The following is a 17,694-nucleotide window of genomic DNA, read 5'->3' as shown; positions in this document are numbered from 1 at the left end:
GGAGTATCCATAAAATCGTCCTAACAAAATTTATCTAAAAGAAAAGAGACTCTCTATATAAACAACAAAATTGCGCAAGTTTAAATACCAATATAATGGATTGAAACAATCCTCTCTGGCACTAAACTAAGTAAAGGGTATCAAAGACTAGAATTGAATACAATTCCCTCGGGTTACATACCTGTCGCCTTTAGACATGTACCCATGAATATAAGAAATATTCGGACTTATATATATAGTAGAAAAAATATGACCTTTTTGACTAAAATGAACCCGTTACAGTTCACAGGTTTTACTTCGTAAAATACCTAGCTTTTTCGATATAAAAAAAGTATCTACCCGGAAAACTTAATTTTTACATATCATGCTCTAATTGACTGAAATATTTATCAATAGACCAATGAAATTAAGTTACTAAAAGTTCGCGCTTCTGCACGAGCTAAATCCCACTTCCGGTTTGACGGTAAAATCAGCTGAGAATAAAATGAAGGAAAACTTCAAGACTTTGAGTAAATGTGGACCTAAAACCTTTATAATTAATAAAAGGAGATAAAACTAAACATAGGTGAGAAATTCTGATATAATTCCGATAACTTTGAGCCCAGAAACTTAATTAAATTCATATTTGTAAATAAAACTATAACGATGGCAAAACCACTAAAAAAACTATCACACGACATTAAAACCAACGTTTTACGCAGGCCAAGCTTCAAGTACAATATAATTTCTCTTAAATCAAGATTTGTATGAATCAAGATTTAAAACTATATTCAATTGACGATTCTTACTGTTGACAAGGACATAAACGACGGCCAATGTTCGCATTTGATGAACTATGTTTGATAGTATATTCAATATTGACTCGAATATGCAACGGGTGCTAGTCATTTCGTATTTAGTCGATTCGTAACTGATACGTTTCGTAACCTTATGATAATATATAATGATATGAATTGTAGGTATTGAAGGAATTGTTGAATAGATATTTCAAACACTTATTGGTAATATAGCATTTATTGAATAATTGATAGAGACTATAATTGCGAACAATTTCACAAAGAAACAACAACTGAAACACAAACTTAATGTACTACTTTCTAAGAATAATAAAAAATAAATATTTTTAACGGCAGTGCAATATAAAATTCTGCTTATGACAGATTAGAAATAATTTTTGAGTTATCAATATTCGATGTTATAATTCACATTTATCGACTTTCTTGATGTTTATTTTTTTTTACAGCTTATGTCGCTTTATGAATGCTGCCGGGCAACGCGGCGCCGCAATGCCTTTAAAAGGGATATGGTATATTGGTATAAGGCGTTTGCCATTTCTTGGTGTGATTCAACCGGTTTATGTATTGTTTCTATTTTAAGGTTCGCGTTGATCTTTATAAAGATTCACAAGTAGACGCTATGTTTTTATTTGATGGAAAAGGTTCAACAAGTGTCAGCTGGTTTTCCAAGGAAAGACTTCTACAAAGCTCTTACCAGGACTTGTCAAGGACTGCAACGACTAATTACTTCTCTATGGACGGGTAGCTTAGTCTATAATACACTAATAATAATAAAAAAAATACTATTAGTTAATTCAAATTGGTGTGTATTTTAAACATTTAAATCATAAAATCATTTATTTTTGGATATTTTCATGATGTTTAATTTTATTTTGATACAGTTTGTTTTGATTTTATCATCCCAGTAAACTTGATGTTTTAATGATACTACCGAAAGTATGTGATATTGGCAAAGATGAACGATTTCAAAATAGACAGGCTAGACAAGCGTGATGAAATATTGCATTCACAAATGTTAACGTCTCTGATGAGTCTTTTGTAGACGAAACGCGCGTCTGGTGTATTGAATTACAAGCCTGGTACCTTTGATAACTATTAAGTATTAACGCTTTCCATCGTAAAATGCTTATTATTTCAATCAACTTGAAACCCAATAGCAGAATTGAACCAAATTAGCATTCGAAGACATCAGTCGACACACGTCTTCTTAGAAAGACAACTGCACATTTTTTTTTACGTTTGCGACAATCAAATTACCGAAATGAAAAATCTTTGTAAACGAAGATTAATTTGAAGGTTGTAGGAAGTATGTAGCTCTACGACACACCAACAAGTAAAAACAAATCAAACTGACGGATTTATATAAGGGTGCTGAATAAACTCATCATAGATATCAGGATTAAAATTTTGTACGCCATACGTTCGTTTTATCTACAAAAAGACATATATACATACGGTAAACTCATCACATCTACAGGTTCTAATCAAAGCAAGTCAGGAACCTTGTCAGTGGTTGTTGTTTATCATGAAATTATTATTGTTGTACTCTAGTTTCAGTTATGGATGTTAAAAAAAACCAAATTCCATATGGTCCGAGTATACAGTTATCTCAGAGGCATTTCTTTTAGACAATAAATGAAAATAAAAAAAGATCCCACCTGCGCTTTCTCAAAAATATTTTTACAGTGTGTTGGACTACTTTTTGAACAAATTATATCAATATAATATATAGAAAACTTCATCGGCTCTAACTAAAGAAAATCAAAGGAAAATAACTGTGTACTCTGACCATATTAACAGAGAGCTTTGTTTCCGGGTGTCTTTGTAAAACAAATGTTAAACAAAACACACTTAGCGTATTTACAATATAAGAGAGGATATGATGTCAAAATTAGTTTTCTTAATTGAATTGTTTCAAATTTTTCATGTCGGCACTGTTATAGCCAACTATACGGTATGGGTTAACTCATTGTTGAAGGCCGCACAGTTGTATATAAATACTTACAATTCATTTGAACTTTGTTGGAGAGTTTTGTCATTGGCATTCTTATCACATCTCCTGATTTATATATGTAAATTGAGAATGGAAATGGGGAATGTATCAAAGAGACAACAACCCGACCAAAGAGAAGAAAACAGCCGAAGGCCATCAATGGTTCTTCAACACAGCCAGAAAATCCCGCAGCCGGAGACGTGCTTCCGCTGGCCCCTAAACAAAAATGAGTACTATGTCAGTGATAATGGACGTCTTACTAAACTCCAAAATATATAAATGAACTACAATTAAAAATTAACAAGACTTACAGAGGTCAGAGACTCCTGGCTTGGGCAGGTGCAAAAATGCGCCGATTTTAAACATGTCTTGTGACATCTCAATCCTCCCCCTATACCTCTAGCCAATGTAGATAAGAAAAAAAAAAACACACAGCAATACCACAGTAAAACTCAGTTAAAAAGAAGTTCGAGTGCGATGTCAGAATATGTAACAAAAGAATCTAAGCAAAATGATAATGATACATAAATTAAAAAGGTACTGCTAGTGTTATGTTTATCTTTTTAATACTGGTTAATGAAATCATTACAGTGTGTACTGGCTGGTCATTATCGCGTATGATACGATTTTGACACGCCTACATAGCTAATGAATATGCATGACTATAGATAAGAACAGCACGTGTAGCCATAAACTAAGGGTTGTAGATTTGTAGCATAACTGTACATATGTAGTTTTGAAAATATAGAATAGATACAAAAATATGTGTTTTTAATATTAGTATCCGAGCAAGTAAAACACGGATCTATCATGGTGGAGGACTCAAATTATATTTATTAATATTGTGACTTTAGTTTTAAATGTTTACATGAATAACATACGCAAACAATTGTCGAAAATTGAAGAAATTCCGTATTTCAACAATAATTTAACAAGTGTTCCGGTTATTTTATCTGACAGCAAAGGTCGATGTTTACAAAATCAACTTAATTTCCGAAATTCAATTAAATGGTGTTATAAATCAGGAGCTACTACAAAGGAACAATTTAATTTTTTGAAGCAAAATTTAGCAGAACTTATAAAACAGTATACTAACATTACATTGTTTGTGTGGTTAGGGACGAACGATTTAACTAAGAAAGAACGGGATGGCAGTATTTCTTTGAAAAGTAGTGGGAATGACAGTGTACATCACATTTATTCGATCTACAAAGAAATTTACTTTTTCGTTCGTAATTTCGAAAAAGTCAAACTTATTTATATAGAGGTTCCGGTATATTCTATTTATTGGTGGAACGTTTTCCATAATCATTCAAATCCAGAACAATTTCGTGAAGATGATCTCCGTCTGCATACTCAAATAGAGCAGTTAAATATTTATATTCGTGACATTAACCGTATTTTACATGTACATTCCCCAAGTTTGTCGAATGATTTAGTGCAAACACGGAAACAAGGAAAACGAAAACATACGTTTTCTAGTTACACTTTTACTGGATATTATGATGGTATTCATCCGCGTCCAGAGCTATCAAGATTGTGGTTATTAAAACTTTGTCGTGTATTTAATATGTACTGTGTTTAGCTAAAATACCCGAAAATTCTGTCTTGAAAGGGATTTATTTGAAAGATTCAACTCAAGTTATATGTAAGTACGTTTCTCTTTATACTATATAATTGTATGTGCTAATTGTCGCGCTACAATATTCCAGTTCCGAATTAGGTATATATTTGGGAATCAGCGTTACAAAATGCAATGGATGAATAATTTTTTTTTCTGTATGTGTACATTGGTACGCTACAAATTGATCTGTAATTGACATGAGTAGTCCAGAGATTGACATTTCTTCCGCTGATAATAATAACACCGCTGAATCTACGTTTTTGTATCAAAAGGAAGATGAATTTTATAGTACTATTTTAACTCCAGATTTTCTTGAATTTAACGAATTTAAAGAACATGACATTTTTCTCTCCCTACCAACACCAAAGAAAAGTTCCACGCTAAAATTGCATTCTACACATTTAGATTCATCACCTCAAAACTCCATTGTCAAAATGGAAAAACTTGCCAACTGTTCAACATTTTCGGGTTATTCCCAGGACAACGCACAGAAATTTTTATCGGAATTTAAATCATATGCTCTTTTGCACGAACTTCGTGATTTTGACGGGAAAAAAGTAGCCGCGTTTCATCTTCATTTAAAAGGTCCAGCATTAACCTGGTTTAATACTCTAAGTGAAAGATCAAAAGAATCATGGACCGCCATTGAAGTTTTATTTGAGGAAAAGTTCACGAATTTTAAAAATCACAGCGCTATGGCTATGATGGAGGGTCAAATTTTTAATACCCTTAAATTAGGAAAATCTCAACAGCTTGAAGATTTCCATAGTCAAATTCTTGAAAAAGGAAACCTCTTACACAAACCTGATCATGAGGTTTTAGCTCGATTCATCGAGGGCCTACCAGAGAAAATGGCATTTTTCGTACGAGCTGGCCAACCAGCAGATTTGTCCGCTGCTTTAACGTCTGCTAAAATGGCCGAAACATGTGGATATCGTGAGAAAATTTTTGATAGTGCAGTTTCTACCTCCCCCCCCTGAACAACAAAGCGATATTTCTAATCTAAAATCTCAGATTTCAAGCCTCACTTCTGCTATAAATCAGATTTCAACATCAAAACACGACGATGTCAATAACTTTACCTCGCAACCTACCAAACATGATTCTGAAGTAAACAAATCCTCTGAATTTGCTAGTCTAACGAATGAAGTTGCTAAACTCAGTAAAAATGTGTCAGAGCTTTTAATTTCGAAAGTCCCACAAGCATCAGCAAATAGCCAATACGAGTCGCCACAAAATAATTTTCAAAGGAGACAACAGTACCCAAACACAAACACCAATTCAAATTGTTTCAACTGTAATTTTCCAGGACATAGGAAACGAGAATGCAATTGGAATGGATTTGGACAAACAACAAGTAATAAATGCCAAATTTGTCATCAAACGGGACACACTGCTTACCGATGTAAAACCATTAAACCAAATCAGGAAAACTACCAATACCCGGCCGATACAAGGCCAAATCGTTCGGGTCCATAAATTCGAGGTCTAAACAAGTCAACTATACCGATTCCAAACCAGATAACCTATCTACTTTTGATAATTTTATATATATGAATGTTTGTTGTGGTAATGTTGATATTGCAGCTTTGATTGACACTGGAAGTTCAATTAACATTATGTCCGCTCCACTATATAAATCTTTACCAAGGCATGTTAAATCCGATATCAGTAGGTTCACTGAACCCATTAAATTAGCAAATGGACAATTAATATTTGTAGAAGGAACTTCTTCCGTAACAATACAAACAAATCAAGGTTTGTATGAGGTCAAAGTGTACATTCTTAGCACGACATCACATCCGTTAATTCTAGGTATGGAATATTTGAAATCTAGTAATATTACATTGAAGTTTAGTGAATTTAACACAAATAGTAAATATCATCATGTGAAATGTAATAAAAGGCTATGTATTCAGCCAAATTCTGAAATTTTTGTTCGGGCAAATGTGCCGAAACATTTATCTGTTGGTCTTCAAGGTATATGTACAAACAATGTGTTTTCGTTAGGAAAAGGACTGCTTCTTGCAAAAGCGTTAGTCACTGTGTCAATTGATAAAACTATTCCTTTGAAGATAATGAACCCTACAAATACAACAATTTCAGTCTCTAAAGGGTCAATCTTAGCGAACTTTCAGATATTGAATGCTGACTTTAGTGTTATAACTGAAGACATTAAATGTCCCCCTGTAGTTCAAAATGTACAGATTGGATCCACTCATCCGATTATTTCAACGAATAAAAACAATGAATTTAGGGATGAAACTAAGACAGTGTTTTTGTCGAATTTTAGTATTCCTGAACCATTAAATCCGGAACAAACAACGCAATTAACTGACTGTTTATATGAAAACAAAGACATTTTCGTCACAAAAGAAAATCCTGATCTAGGGTTCTCAACTTATGTACAACATAAAATAAATCTTAAACCTGATGTTAAACCAAAACACCAACAACCGTATCGACTCCCGCCACATAAAAGAGAAGTATTGCGGCACCATTTAGACGAACTCCTTAAACAAGGAATCATAGCACCGATTAGCGAGGAAGAAAATGTGCCTATCACAAGTCCAATAGTATTGGTGACTAAACGAAAAAGACAAAATGATGCTTTTCAAAGTGAAAAGGATGCAGCCCTATCACAATATAGATTTTGTTGCGATTTTAGATATTTAAATTCATGTACAGAACAGTTTAAATATTTTATTCCTAATTTACAAGAACTTACAGAGTCTTTTTCACAATTTGTTCCAAACTATATATCGTCAATTGATTTGTCCTCAGGATTTTTTCAGTTAGGCATTGACCCTGAGTCTTCACGCTACACCGCATTTAATACATGTTTTGGTACATATAAATTTTTGCGTTTACCGATGGGACTTTCGTCATCACCAGCATCTTTTCAATTACTCATGGACAAAGTTTTGCATGGGCTAAAATTTAAGTCATGTCTTTGTTACCTTGACGATGTTTTGATATGCTCGGAGACATTTGAGCAACATATAACTGACTTACAAGAAGTTTTTCATAGATTTCGTTCTGCAGGTCTTAAGTTAGGACCAAAGAAGTGTTCGTTTGCTCAGTCGTCATGTATCTTTTTAGGCCATTCTATTTCAAAGGAAGGAGTAAGTCCGCCACCTGATCGAGTACAGGCAATTCAGGAATACCCACCACCTAAAAATATAAAAGAGCTACGGCGTCTTATAGGAATGCTTAACTGGTTCCGAAAATTTATTCCGAATTTCAGTGCAAAAATATCACCATTAACTATATTACTGAAAAAGGGTCAGTTTTTCGTTTGGAATGTTGAACAACAATCGTCATTTAATGATTTGAAATATGCGTTACTGAACTCAAAAATATTAGCATTTCCCAATTATGAATTTGAGCATTTTTATACAGAATGAACATAATATCAATTTTTGATTTTTTTGCGAAGTTTCCCTTTAAATCATGCTGATAATGTTTTGTAAAAGTTACTTTTGCTATGCGAGTGTCTAATTGTATTAGGAATTATTAGGTTGGATCAAATGATTCGTGAGATATTTTATAAAATTGTTATAGTGGCCAAAAATTGATGGCTGGGTAGAATCAAATGATTCAAGAAACTGAGTAGAAGGGGTAAAAAAAAAAAAAAAATTGGTGGCCGGTATTTTATTAAAGGGGCCAAAAATTGGTGGCTGGGATTTTATTTGAGGGGCCAAAAACTGGTGGCCGGGATTTGTGAATTGTTTGAACGTTGAACAACAGATGTAGTAGCGCAAAAGATGTTATGCTAGAAATAACCTTTGTTTTCATATATTAATATCTATTTTGATTGAATGTTGTAAGAATCTTTAATCTCAGTCGACAGTGATTAATGTATAATTGTGTGAGTGTGTGAAATAGACTAGTTATTATTATTTGAAATATATTAAGAGTCTCGGGTCTCTGCTAGTGTCATCACTTTGAAACATGTATGTTTATTTTTAAAGCTACATTTTATGCATCGCAAGTGTTCACTTGAGCAAGTTTGACAGTTGTAATCTGTCGTGCTCTTGGAAGTATCCGTAAAATAAACAAGTAAGAGTTTAGTGGTCAAGATTTTACGACCTATGGTATCGAACATCTGTGTCTGGGATTTCACAGAGAGATATTTATGATGTTGTGGTTTTTACATAATGAGTTCTAATGAGATTTAATGAATAGATTAGTTGATTTGTAACTATAAAATTTATGCACACTTGTCATTTTGACAGATCTGATAAACAGAATTTCCGTTTCAAGACTGCAATTTAATTACACTGGGATTTAAGTTTAACCCATGATCATTGATTCTAATCATTGAAACCTGTTTTATTGTTTTCTGTTTTCATAATATACATTTCGACATAATATTTTTTACTGCATATTTCAACGAAGAAAAAGAAACCTTTTATTCTAGATATTTTAAAACTTTATGTTTTTATTTTTATTGACTACAAATTTTGAAGTTATTTAATTTAACACATAGAATTATCATTTAATGAGAACTTATATTTTTTTTTTTCAAGTTTTAAAAGTGTGTATATTAAAGTACAATTAGTATTTTGCTGAGAGATTGTTTCAATTTTTTTTTTGTTATTTTTATTATTATTATTCATAATTTTTATAAAGATAGATTTCATTTACCAGTAAGAAATTTTTAGAAATTTCTAATTTGTGGGCGGGGGATGTTATGTTTATCTTTTTAATACTGGTTAATGAAATCATTACAGTGTGTACTGGCTGGTCATTATCGCGTATGATACGATTTTGACACGCCTACATAGCTAATGAATATGCATGACTATAGATAAGAACAGCACGTGTAGCCATAAACTAAGGGTTGTAGATTTGTAGCATAACTGTACATATGTAGTTTTGAAAATATAGAATAGATACAAAAATATGTGTTTTTAATATTAGTATCCGAGCAAGTAAAACACGGATCTATCACTAGCAGTTACTGACATGTCCGCTCCAGACCTCAATTAAACTGATTGAAGGATCTTCATCATATGCGTATCAAGCACAATCCCACCCATTAGGGTTTATAGTGCCTAACAAGATTTTGTGAGGTAGACGAAATTGACTTTAAAACGATCGTATTGAATTTTGATGTGCAGAAATAGGCAGATCGGACATATTTTGACTTTAGTTACTTACTTCTTAAGTTTGGGATTAATTGTAATCAACATATTCCAATGAGACTGAAAAATGTTTTTTTTATTATGATAAATAATAATTTTACCTGCCGTAGTCGTGCGTAAAATATATTTCGGTATTTCTCTTACGAAAATGACTTGTTTAATGGAACAAAACGTATTATTTGTAAACTTTCTTTTTACTCTTCACAATAGGCTTTTAAAAAATAACCTTTCAACTGTATATTCCGAAAATTTTGTGAAAATCGAATAAGTGGCAATTCTTACCTTTCATACCTTAACTTTCATTGATAAAACATAATATTGACTCGTCCAGTGTCCAGTTTGAAGGTCATTTTAGTTACCGTACACATTCATGCACGTTCTAATTAATCAATAGTCATGTGTGAAAAGCATAAACAAGTTTGAAGGTAAACTAATAACAACTTAATCCAATCAAATTGCCTACGATTCAATAACAATGACCAGTCCACATCATAAAAATGCAGAGGGGTAAACTGGGTAGGGAGAAAATGTCAGATATATTAAGTTCATTATTTTGCAATAACGAGTAAAAATTTGTTAATCAATAGATTTGTTATAATTTCATAAACATGTCGTTATGTATTGGTAAAGTTTTTGGATCTTTCATTAGCGTATTTAAGGCTGTAGAAAGTTTGGCCTTCAAAAGTCAACATAATCATTGACTTTATAAAGAAAATTCGCCTTTTTAAAACATTGAATGTTTCACAAATAATACGCGACAACAAAGCAAAATCATTTCTTAAAACACTGCAAAAAAAATAATTCTGATTGATGCAGTGGTATTGTCATAAATTGCACTGGAGTGAACAGTGGTACATCAAACGTCGAATTCCCTCACACAATGTTATCACACACTATAGTATCAAACCATAAAAAAATATATGAGAAGTACATAACCCGTATCATGCCAACAACTGGGTTAAGAATAATTGTGTTTACATCCATTTTTTTCTTAATTTCTAGGTATTACAGTGCCGATCGCCATTTTTATATAAACAGTGCACATGGTGGTTGTCCAAACGATTTTGGATGGTTACTGATAATAGATCCCCGGCTTAGATCTAGCACATCTGGATCTGGTGGCTGTTCATTTGATCATTTATATGGACGGGAATATCCATATTTCATGTATGCTACAGGAAACAAAGTCTGTCATTATGATAAGGACGGTAAGAACTGTACACAATATTTTGAACGCCACCTCTCTCTGGTACATAATGAGATCAAGCTGAATGAAGATTTAGAATGACTTAATTTGAAAGTACTATCAGAGTGTTGCTGTTTAGCAATACAACTTCAACGAATGCGTCATATCATCCTGTTCTTAAAACTCATCGTATCTATTTTGAATTTCCCTCAGAGTTAGGTATTTTTGTTATTGTACTTTTTTTCATTTCATGTCTTATTCACGCCTGGTACTGGTTATACTTTAGAAAATAATTGTGAAATCTAATAACTGTTATATCTTGACGAATTCTTATTGAGAAACATTGCATTACATATAATACACTGTAGCTATGATAAAGAAACAGCAGATGCCGGTGAAGCAGGTAAAATTCCAGTCAAACACCAAAACCAACACTAAAAGAATTAACATATATATCTCTACAAAAACTACACAGAAAACTAAAGATCGAGCAGCATGGTCCCAATTAAAAGCAGATGGCTATCCCGGATGTTCTAAATCCAATTTAGAGGGTTCTTGTAGCAATATCATCACACTTCGTACTACTCATGACAATTTAAACCGGTGAAAATCTTGTTATTTTGTTAGTGTGAAGTTACAATTCTTTGATAAAGTACAATAAGTCTAAATTGTATCAGTGCAACTTGAAAAGGATAGCATATTCTTGGGAAGGTCAAGTTTATCTTGTTTTGGGGGTAAACAGTAAGTGTATTTGCTGTTAGAGTTCTATCTTAATACCTGTATCTTTATAGTTTCGAGGAAGCGCACTGTTTGTGCAAATATCATATTCCTTTATAGTAAAAATATTTAATTTCCTTGCATCAAATTTTTAAAGTGTTGTTTTCATTTTTTAAGGCTAGCATATTGATACTCAATGCGTAAAAAATAAGTGTTCAAATCCCTTTACAAGAAATATATTCAACAACCCAAATCCAACATGTCTTAGATTTAGAATAATTGGGTTTATATTAAACTTGGTAAACATCCGAAGTTTAATGTATTTCAGGTGAATGCGGATTTGCTGATATGATGGTTGTATCAATTAAAAGAATATAGTGACGAAGAAGCGATGTGAAAACAAGTATTAAATTGTACAAAATCAGTCATTAATGATGCCATATTATTATTCAAATAAAATGTGACTTTTGTTTGGCCCGATATAATATTTCAGTCATATATTTGTCTTATAAAGAATAGTGGGATTGCTATTCATATGTCATTCTATTGTGTATTATATATATCATTCTATCATTTTTATTGTGTGTTGTATAATATATCATGTACTTGCAAAGCGACCATCAAAGAATAAAGTATTATATATCAAATTGTCTGTATTTTTCCAGTTAACAAGTCAGAGGTTATCAAAAGTCAGAATCATCAACCAGTCAATGGTTCTCAGTCATTATATCAGTCGGACAACAATTGGTCGCTCACATTACATCTGCAGTCAGAAGCAGTTCAACAAAGCAATCACACACATCAAACAAACACGCTAAGTTTAAAGCTAACACAATGCTGCAATATTAATACTGAGAAATGGAACGCGCACATCGGTTAAATCAAAAACATATCCTTTGAAATAATAATTTAGTTAGCAGTCGATTCTATGGCCAATTTCTGGAAGTTAGGAGAGGCATGCGACGGGTGTAACTGTTTTTTTGTATCCTTTGTTTCAATTTTTAGAGGTATGAAGATGTGATCAACGCGGTCGCCAAAATTAGAATTTTATTGGGAAATACAGCTTGATAAATAGATTGCCTCACGATTGCTTTCAGCCATTAAAAATAACGGATTCTTTTGAAAGAGGGACGAAAGATACCAGAGGGAAAGGCAAACTCATAAATCGAAAATAAACTGACAACGCCATGGCTAAAAATGAAAAAAAAAAAAAAAAACAGACAACCAATAGTACACATGACAAAACATAGAAAACTAAAGAATAAGCACTACAAACCCAACACGTGTAATATAACGGTAATTAAATAAGAATACATTACCAAGTAGGTTGGTTTGCTTAGGAATGTCAATTGAAAACACGTGCTCGAGTGATATGCTTAGTTTAAATATGAGTTATGATAAACAGTGTTGAAATCAAAATGTTTACTATAATTTGTTTAGCCTTTATACCTTTAGAAGAGTGGTTAAAGGTACTGACTATCGCTCCAAATGATGAAAGTGCTTGATCGATTTAATGCATGGTAAGGAAAAGAAAATCCGATTAAAAGTTCTAATTTTTGTCAATACTCTTCTCAAATGAGCTTTTTCTAAATAGCTTTCAGTGTAAAATTATAGTTGTTTTATCTAATTTGAAAAGAGGCAGTGTGTAACGATTTCCGGGGCCTTGATATGTATATGAGAATATAGAATAGAATCGGATTAGATCAGTAGTTAAAAGTAGCAAAACGGACTTGAAAAATAAAATAAAATTGTATAGTCAACAACATAAGAGTTAGATAATCTAATTAACGGTACGAATGTCTTTCTATTATTGATAACTATATGTTACTCTCTATATGTCACTTGATTATTCTAGTAATTGGGTTGATGTATCATGTATACCTCACATCTATTTCCATATTGTATAATATTATGTCATACATTTTGTTGCATGTTATTTCAAGAAGACAATTTTATCACTTCCGCGAGACTTGAAAGCATACATAAAATCATTCTACCTATTGGCAAAATAAGTTTGCGTTACTTCATTAGAACGTGATGAAAGATGCTTGAAGTATTTGTAATCCTTTTTTGCATTAAAACGTCAGTTTGTGGTGGCTGTTGGCTCCGAGACATATTGCAGATTCGACTTCCTTTAAGATATGACCATGGATGTTATATGGCTGTCTTATAGGTTATCTCTTGTTGGTGATGTGAATGGCTTGACATTTGTTGGTACGAAATTCCATGAGCCAATTATTCTCCCATTGTTGTAGGGTTTCGTTTGTAGTAGTGCTGCGTCTGAGCTGTTTTTCATATTTCCCTGTACAAGACGCAGTCATCGGCAAATAGTCTAACTGATGATTTGTTGACTCTTATCTGGAAGGTCGTTTATGTATTATAGAAGAAATAGGGTGGGCCCCGTGACGCTGTTCTGAGGAACTACTGAGTGGACAGGTGCAGTGTTGGATTTTCCGTTTTCGAGGACTACGTGCTGTGTTCTTTCGTTTAGAAACTCTTTAATCAAGCCATAGTGACTACCCCGTATTCCGTAGTGATGTAATTTATGCATAAGTCGTCTATGTGGTACCTTGCCGAATGCCTTAGAAAATTCCAAAAGAATGACATCTGTTTGTCCGGTGTTATAATGATGAATATTATGGGAAGATCCTGGACAGTGATTATTAATTGAGATTCACATGACCTGTTTTTAAGGATGCCATGCTGTGCGTCTGTTCCAGCATTTTACAGGTGATGGATGTGAGGAAGACAAATCTTTCATTTTCAGGGCGGTTCTTAGCACCTTTCTTAAATATAGGGACTATATCTGCTTCTTCCATTCCTTTGGGATCACTCCTTGGTTAGTGGATGCCTGGAAAAAAGACTGTGAAGACTGGCGCTATTTCAGAGTCTATGAACTTCGACAGTCTAGTTGACAATCCATCTGTTCCAATAGCTTTGTGGATTTTAATTAAGGCATCGTAGTAGTTTTAATACACCAGGTTCTGTGATGTTTATGTTAAGCATATTCGGGAACGTCGGTTTGCCTATTGATTTGATGTTCGTTGGAGTTAAATAAAGATAAAAAAATGGTTGTTCAAGATGTTAGTTTTTGCCGTTCGTTCTGAGTAGTTAAGGCCATCTGTTGCTTCAAGGGGTGCCACTCCACTGCTGTCCTTGTTTTTACTGTTGATAAAATCTAACAGCATTTCGGATTTATAATGCAATCTGGTGAGATTATGTTGGAGATATATACCTTTTTGCATGCTGTTTTTGTTGCAGATTTAAGTTGTTGGTATTCTTTCTTGTCCTTTGATCTCTTTGAAGATCTGATCCTGTTAAAGCTTCTTTTCCTTCGCCGTGATATTGGTCTTATCTCTTTTGTGATCCAGGGCTGGCTAAAGCGGCTGTTGGTCATCTTTGATGGTACTGAAGAATCTAGAATGTTAGTTAGTGCGGTAATGATGTCTAGCCATATTTCTTCTATAGACGAGTAAATGATGTATTTGTCTAGAAATTGTCTAAAAAAATGTAAATATGGCACTCAAGATGTTACCTCAAGGTTTCTGATTATCCTCTATCTAGTAGTCTGAGAACTTTGATGTAAAAAACACCAATCCATTACAAGGTATTATTGTCTATGCCGTAGCATAGGTACTTCCTGATCCAGATCCTAAGGTCAATATTTAGTTTGACACAACTGTCCTCTATGTGCTTTCTTGTTTCTACTTGGTACCGTAGTTTCTATGGGTAATTTCACATTGTATACTTTGGTTACATTGTTTAGATGCAGGATCGGATTCCATCTAGTTTGCCATTTAAGTTTGGTTGACATCATGACTGCACTTTTCACATCTGACACTGTTATGACGTTGTACTGGTCATTTAGGTTTGAGTCCTCCTTTGTTGTATCTTTTGCTAACTGGTCCGCTTTCTCGTTCTCGGTCTATTAGCATGGCCTGGGATCAAAGATAGGGTAGTTTGTATGCTGCCTCTCATGAGGATCTCAGTGCCTTCCGTAATGTCTGTAATGTCTGTGATAGTGTCTATGTAGATAGGTGACGTCCAGTTGAGAGTCAAGATGCCAACCTCTGTCTGGCTGTCTGATAGTAACTTTACTTTATTGAACTGTTCTCTACGTGTGTTAATGCAGTGTTCCAAGACCATATGGATAGCTACTAGTTCTGCTAAAAGTATGGAGCCTTTGCCAGCTATTGGTCATTTTAAGCTTATTCATTGGTGGTTCTCAGTATATATAACTGATCCTGTTCCACGCGGCCCTTGGTTTGCATGACAGGAGCTATCTGTGAATGCAATGGCTTTTGAATCAGAGCTTTCTACTATCAGTTCTTGTACAAATTATTTTGGCAGTTTGTTCTGCGGTTCTGATTTTTAGCTTCCCAATCGGCCCCAGTAGCTTGGTGCTTTCATTAAAATAGAATCCGCTCCGGCTTTGTGATTAAATCTGGCTCTATAAGTTTAATATCTACTTTTGTTGTATTTGCATGTCGATGGCGTTCATATGTATCATTGTTGGTAAGATGCTTCTCCATCTGTTGTTTGATTGGTTCGGCAATGTTTTTTTTATTGTACTTTTGCTATTTTTCGAACTGAGATTTCTTCCATTCGGAGGTCGATTGGTTGCATATTGGTCTTAACTTTCATGGCTTCTCTTCCTGCTGTTCCTGGTAATCCAAGTCAAACTGATAACCCTATCCTTTGTATAGCTTCCATTTTTTTCATATTTTCAATTGGTTTTATCTGCCAAATTGGGCACGCATATTCAATAATGGATCTTACCATGCTGTTATAGATTTCAAGCAAATTTTGTTCTTGAGATTTTTTCTAGGCCCTTTATTTCTCAATAACATTTAACGCATTATTTGCTCTCGTCTGTGCTGTATGCTGTATCCTTGTGCATGTTAAATTTGATTTTTTTCATGCAAGGTGACGCCAAGTAGTTTGAGGGGCCTGATGCGGGGGGGGGTCTCATCACTACTCATGAGTTGATTTTTATGTCAATCACGATTCACAGAAAATAAATTTCCATGCTCACGGATCACGAAAATATAAAAAAAAATCTGTAGAAAAACGGATCACGATAGCGAAAATGCGCCGATCATGAAGAACGAAAATAAACCATCAAGCCCCTCTAGTTTGGGTATAGGTCTGTATTTAAAGTTGAATGAATTGACAGTCAACGTTTTTGTGTTAAATCTTGGTCTTTTTTTAGAGAAAAGAAAAACTTCACGACAATGATCCTCCATTTTTCAGTCCATTTTAAGACGGTGTTTACGTCATCTTTTAGTTCTTTGATGTCTTGTCCTTTGTGCCACAGTGTGCCATCGTCAGCAAATTTGCAATTTTGTCCTGTGGTGTTCTCCATAATGTCTGAAATAAAAATGTTGAAGCGGGTAGGTGACAAAACTGACCCTTGTGGTAAGCCAATATTTGTTTTGAATTAATTTCCAAAAAAATTATTCAACCTTCATTTTGCTGTTCTATTAGTGAGGAAGCTATTTATCCATATCCAGATTTTTCCTTTTATACCTTATTTATGTAGTTTAACCATCAATTCCTAAACGTTATATTGAATCATACACCTTTTCCAAGTCTACTAACCAAGTAAAAACCGACCCATCCGTGTTCATAGCATCAACTATTGTTTGAAACAGTCTTATAAGGGCATTTGTAGCAGAAAGATTTTTTTCTGAACCTTTCTTGTTCTAAGTTAATCAGTCTGTATCTCTCAATATATGCAACTATTCGTTCTTATATTGCTCTTTCCATTAATTTGCATATAACGCATGTAAGACTAATATTGGTCTGTAGGAAGAGGTGAAGTAGAAGCTTGTTTGCACCGGTTTTCGTAGGAACTAAAACTTTACATCTTCATTTTTCTACATCTACATCTACGACATAGCAAAGCTATGACGTCACTCGAAAAGGGTACTTCGACCCATCACTCAAGTATACAATTTTACTTTGACGTCTTCCAACATGGCAATAACTTTGTAAATAACATTTAATAAAAATAGTTCCAAATTGTGCTCATAATTTATGTACAGGTGCTGGTTAAAAACATCTATCTTTTGATTGTGTTTGTTAGCCACTACAGATGAGCTTGGTGAGTTTGGTCTTGAATTCCTCACTGCTCCCAATCTCTTATAGATCGTCTGGTAGTTTATTCCAGTCTCTGGTGGTTGGAGGAAAAAAGCTGTACTTGTAAATATCTTTGTTAGACCTAA

The 17,694-nt window shown here is 33.7% G+C and overlaps 1 protein-coding gene across 1 annotated transcript in view; it reads left to right on the top strand.

The window, feature by feature from the left end:
- The window catches only part of LOC139490625 (uncharacterized), a 37,504-nt gene extending 25,390 nt beyond the window's left edge, over nt 1-12,114 (top strand). The window contains exons 3-5 of the mRNA XM_071277518.1: nt 1,378-1,538; nt 10,567-10,772; nt 11,796-12,114. Coding sequence (XP_071133619.1) covers nt 1,378-1,538; nt 10,567-10,772; nt 11,796-11,845 — 417 coding nt within the window. The 3' untranslated portion in view covers nt 11,846-12,114. The remainder of the gene's footprint in view (nt 1-1,377; nt 1,539-10,566; nt 10,773-11,795) is intronic.
- The last annotated feature ends 5,580 nt before the right edge of the window (nt 12,115-17,694 follow it).

This window comes from Mytilus edulis, chromosome 10 (genome assembly GCF_963676685.1).
Source record: "Mytilus edulis chromosome 10, xbMytEdul2.2, whole genome shotgun sequence".
Lineage (NCBI taxonomy): Eukaryota > Metazoa > Mollusca > Bivalvia > Mytilida > Mytilidae > Mytilus > Mytilus edulis.
Note: the sequence above shows the minus strand (reverse complement) of the source record. Positions and strands in the feature narration are given on the sequence as shown.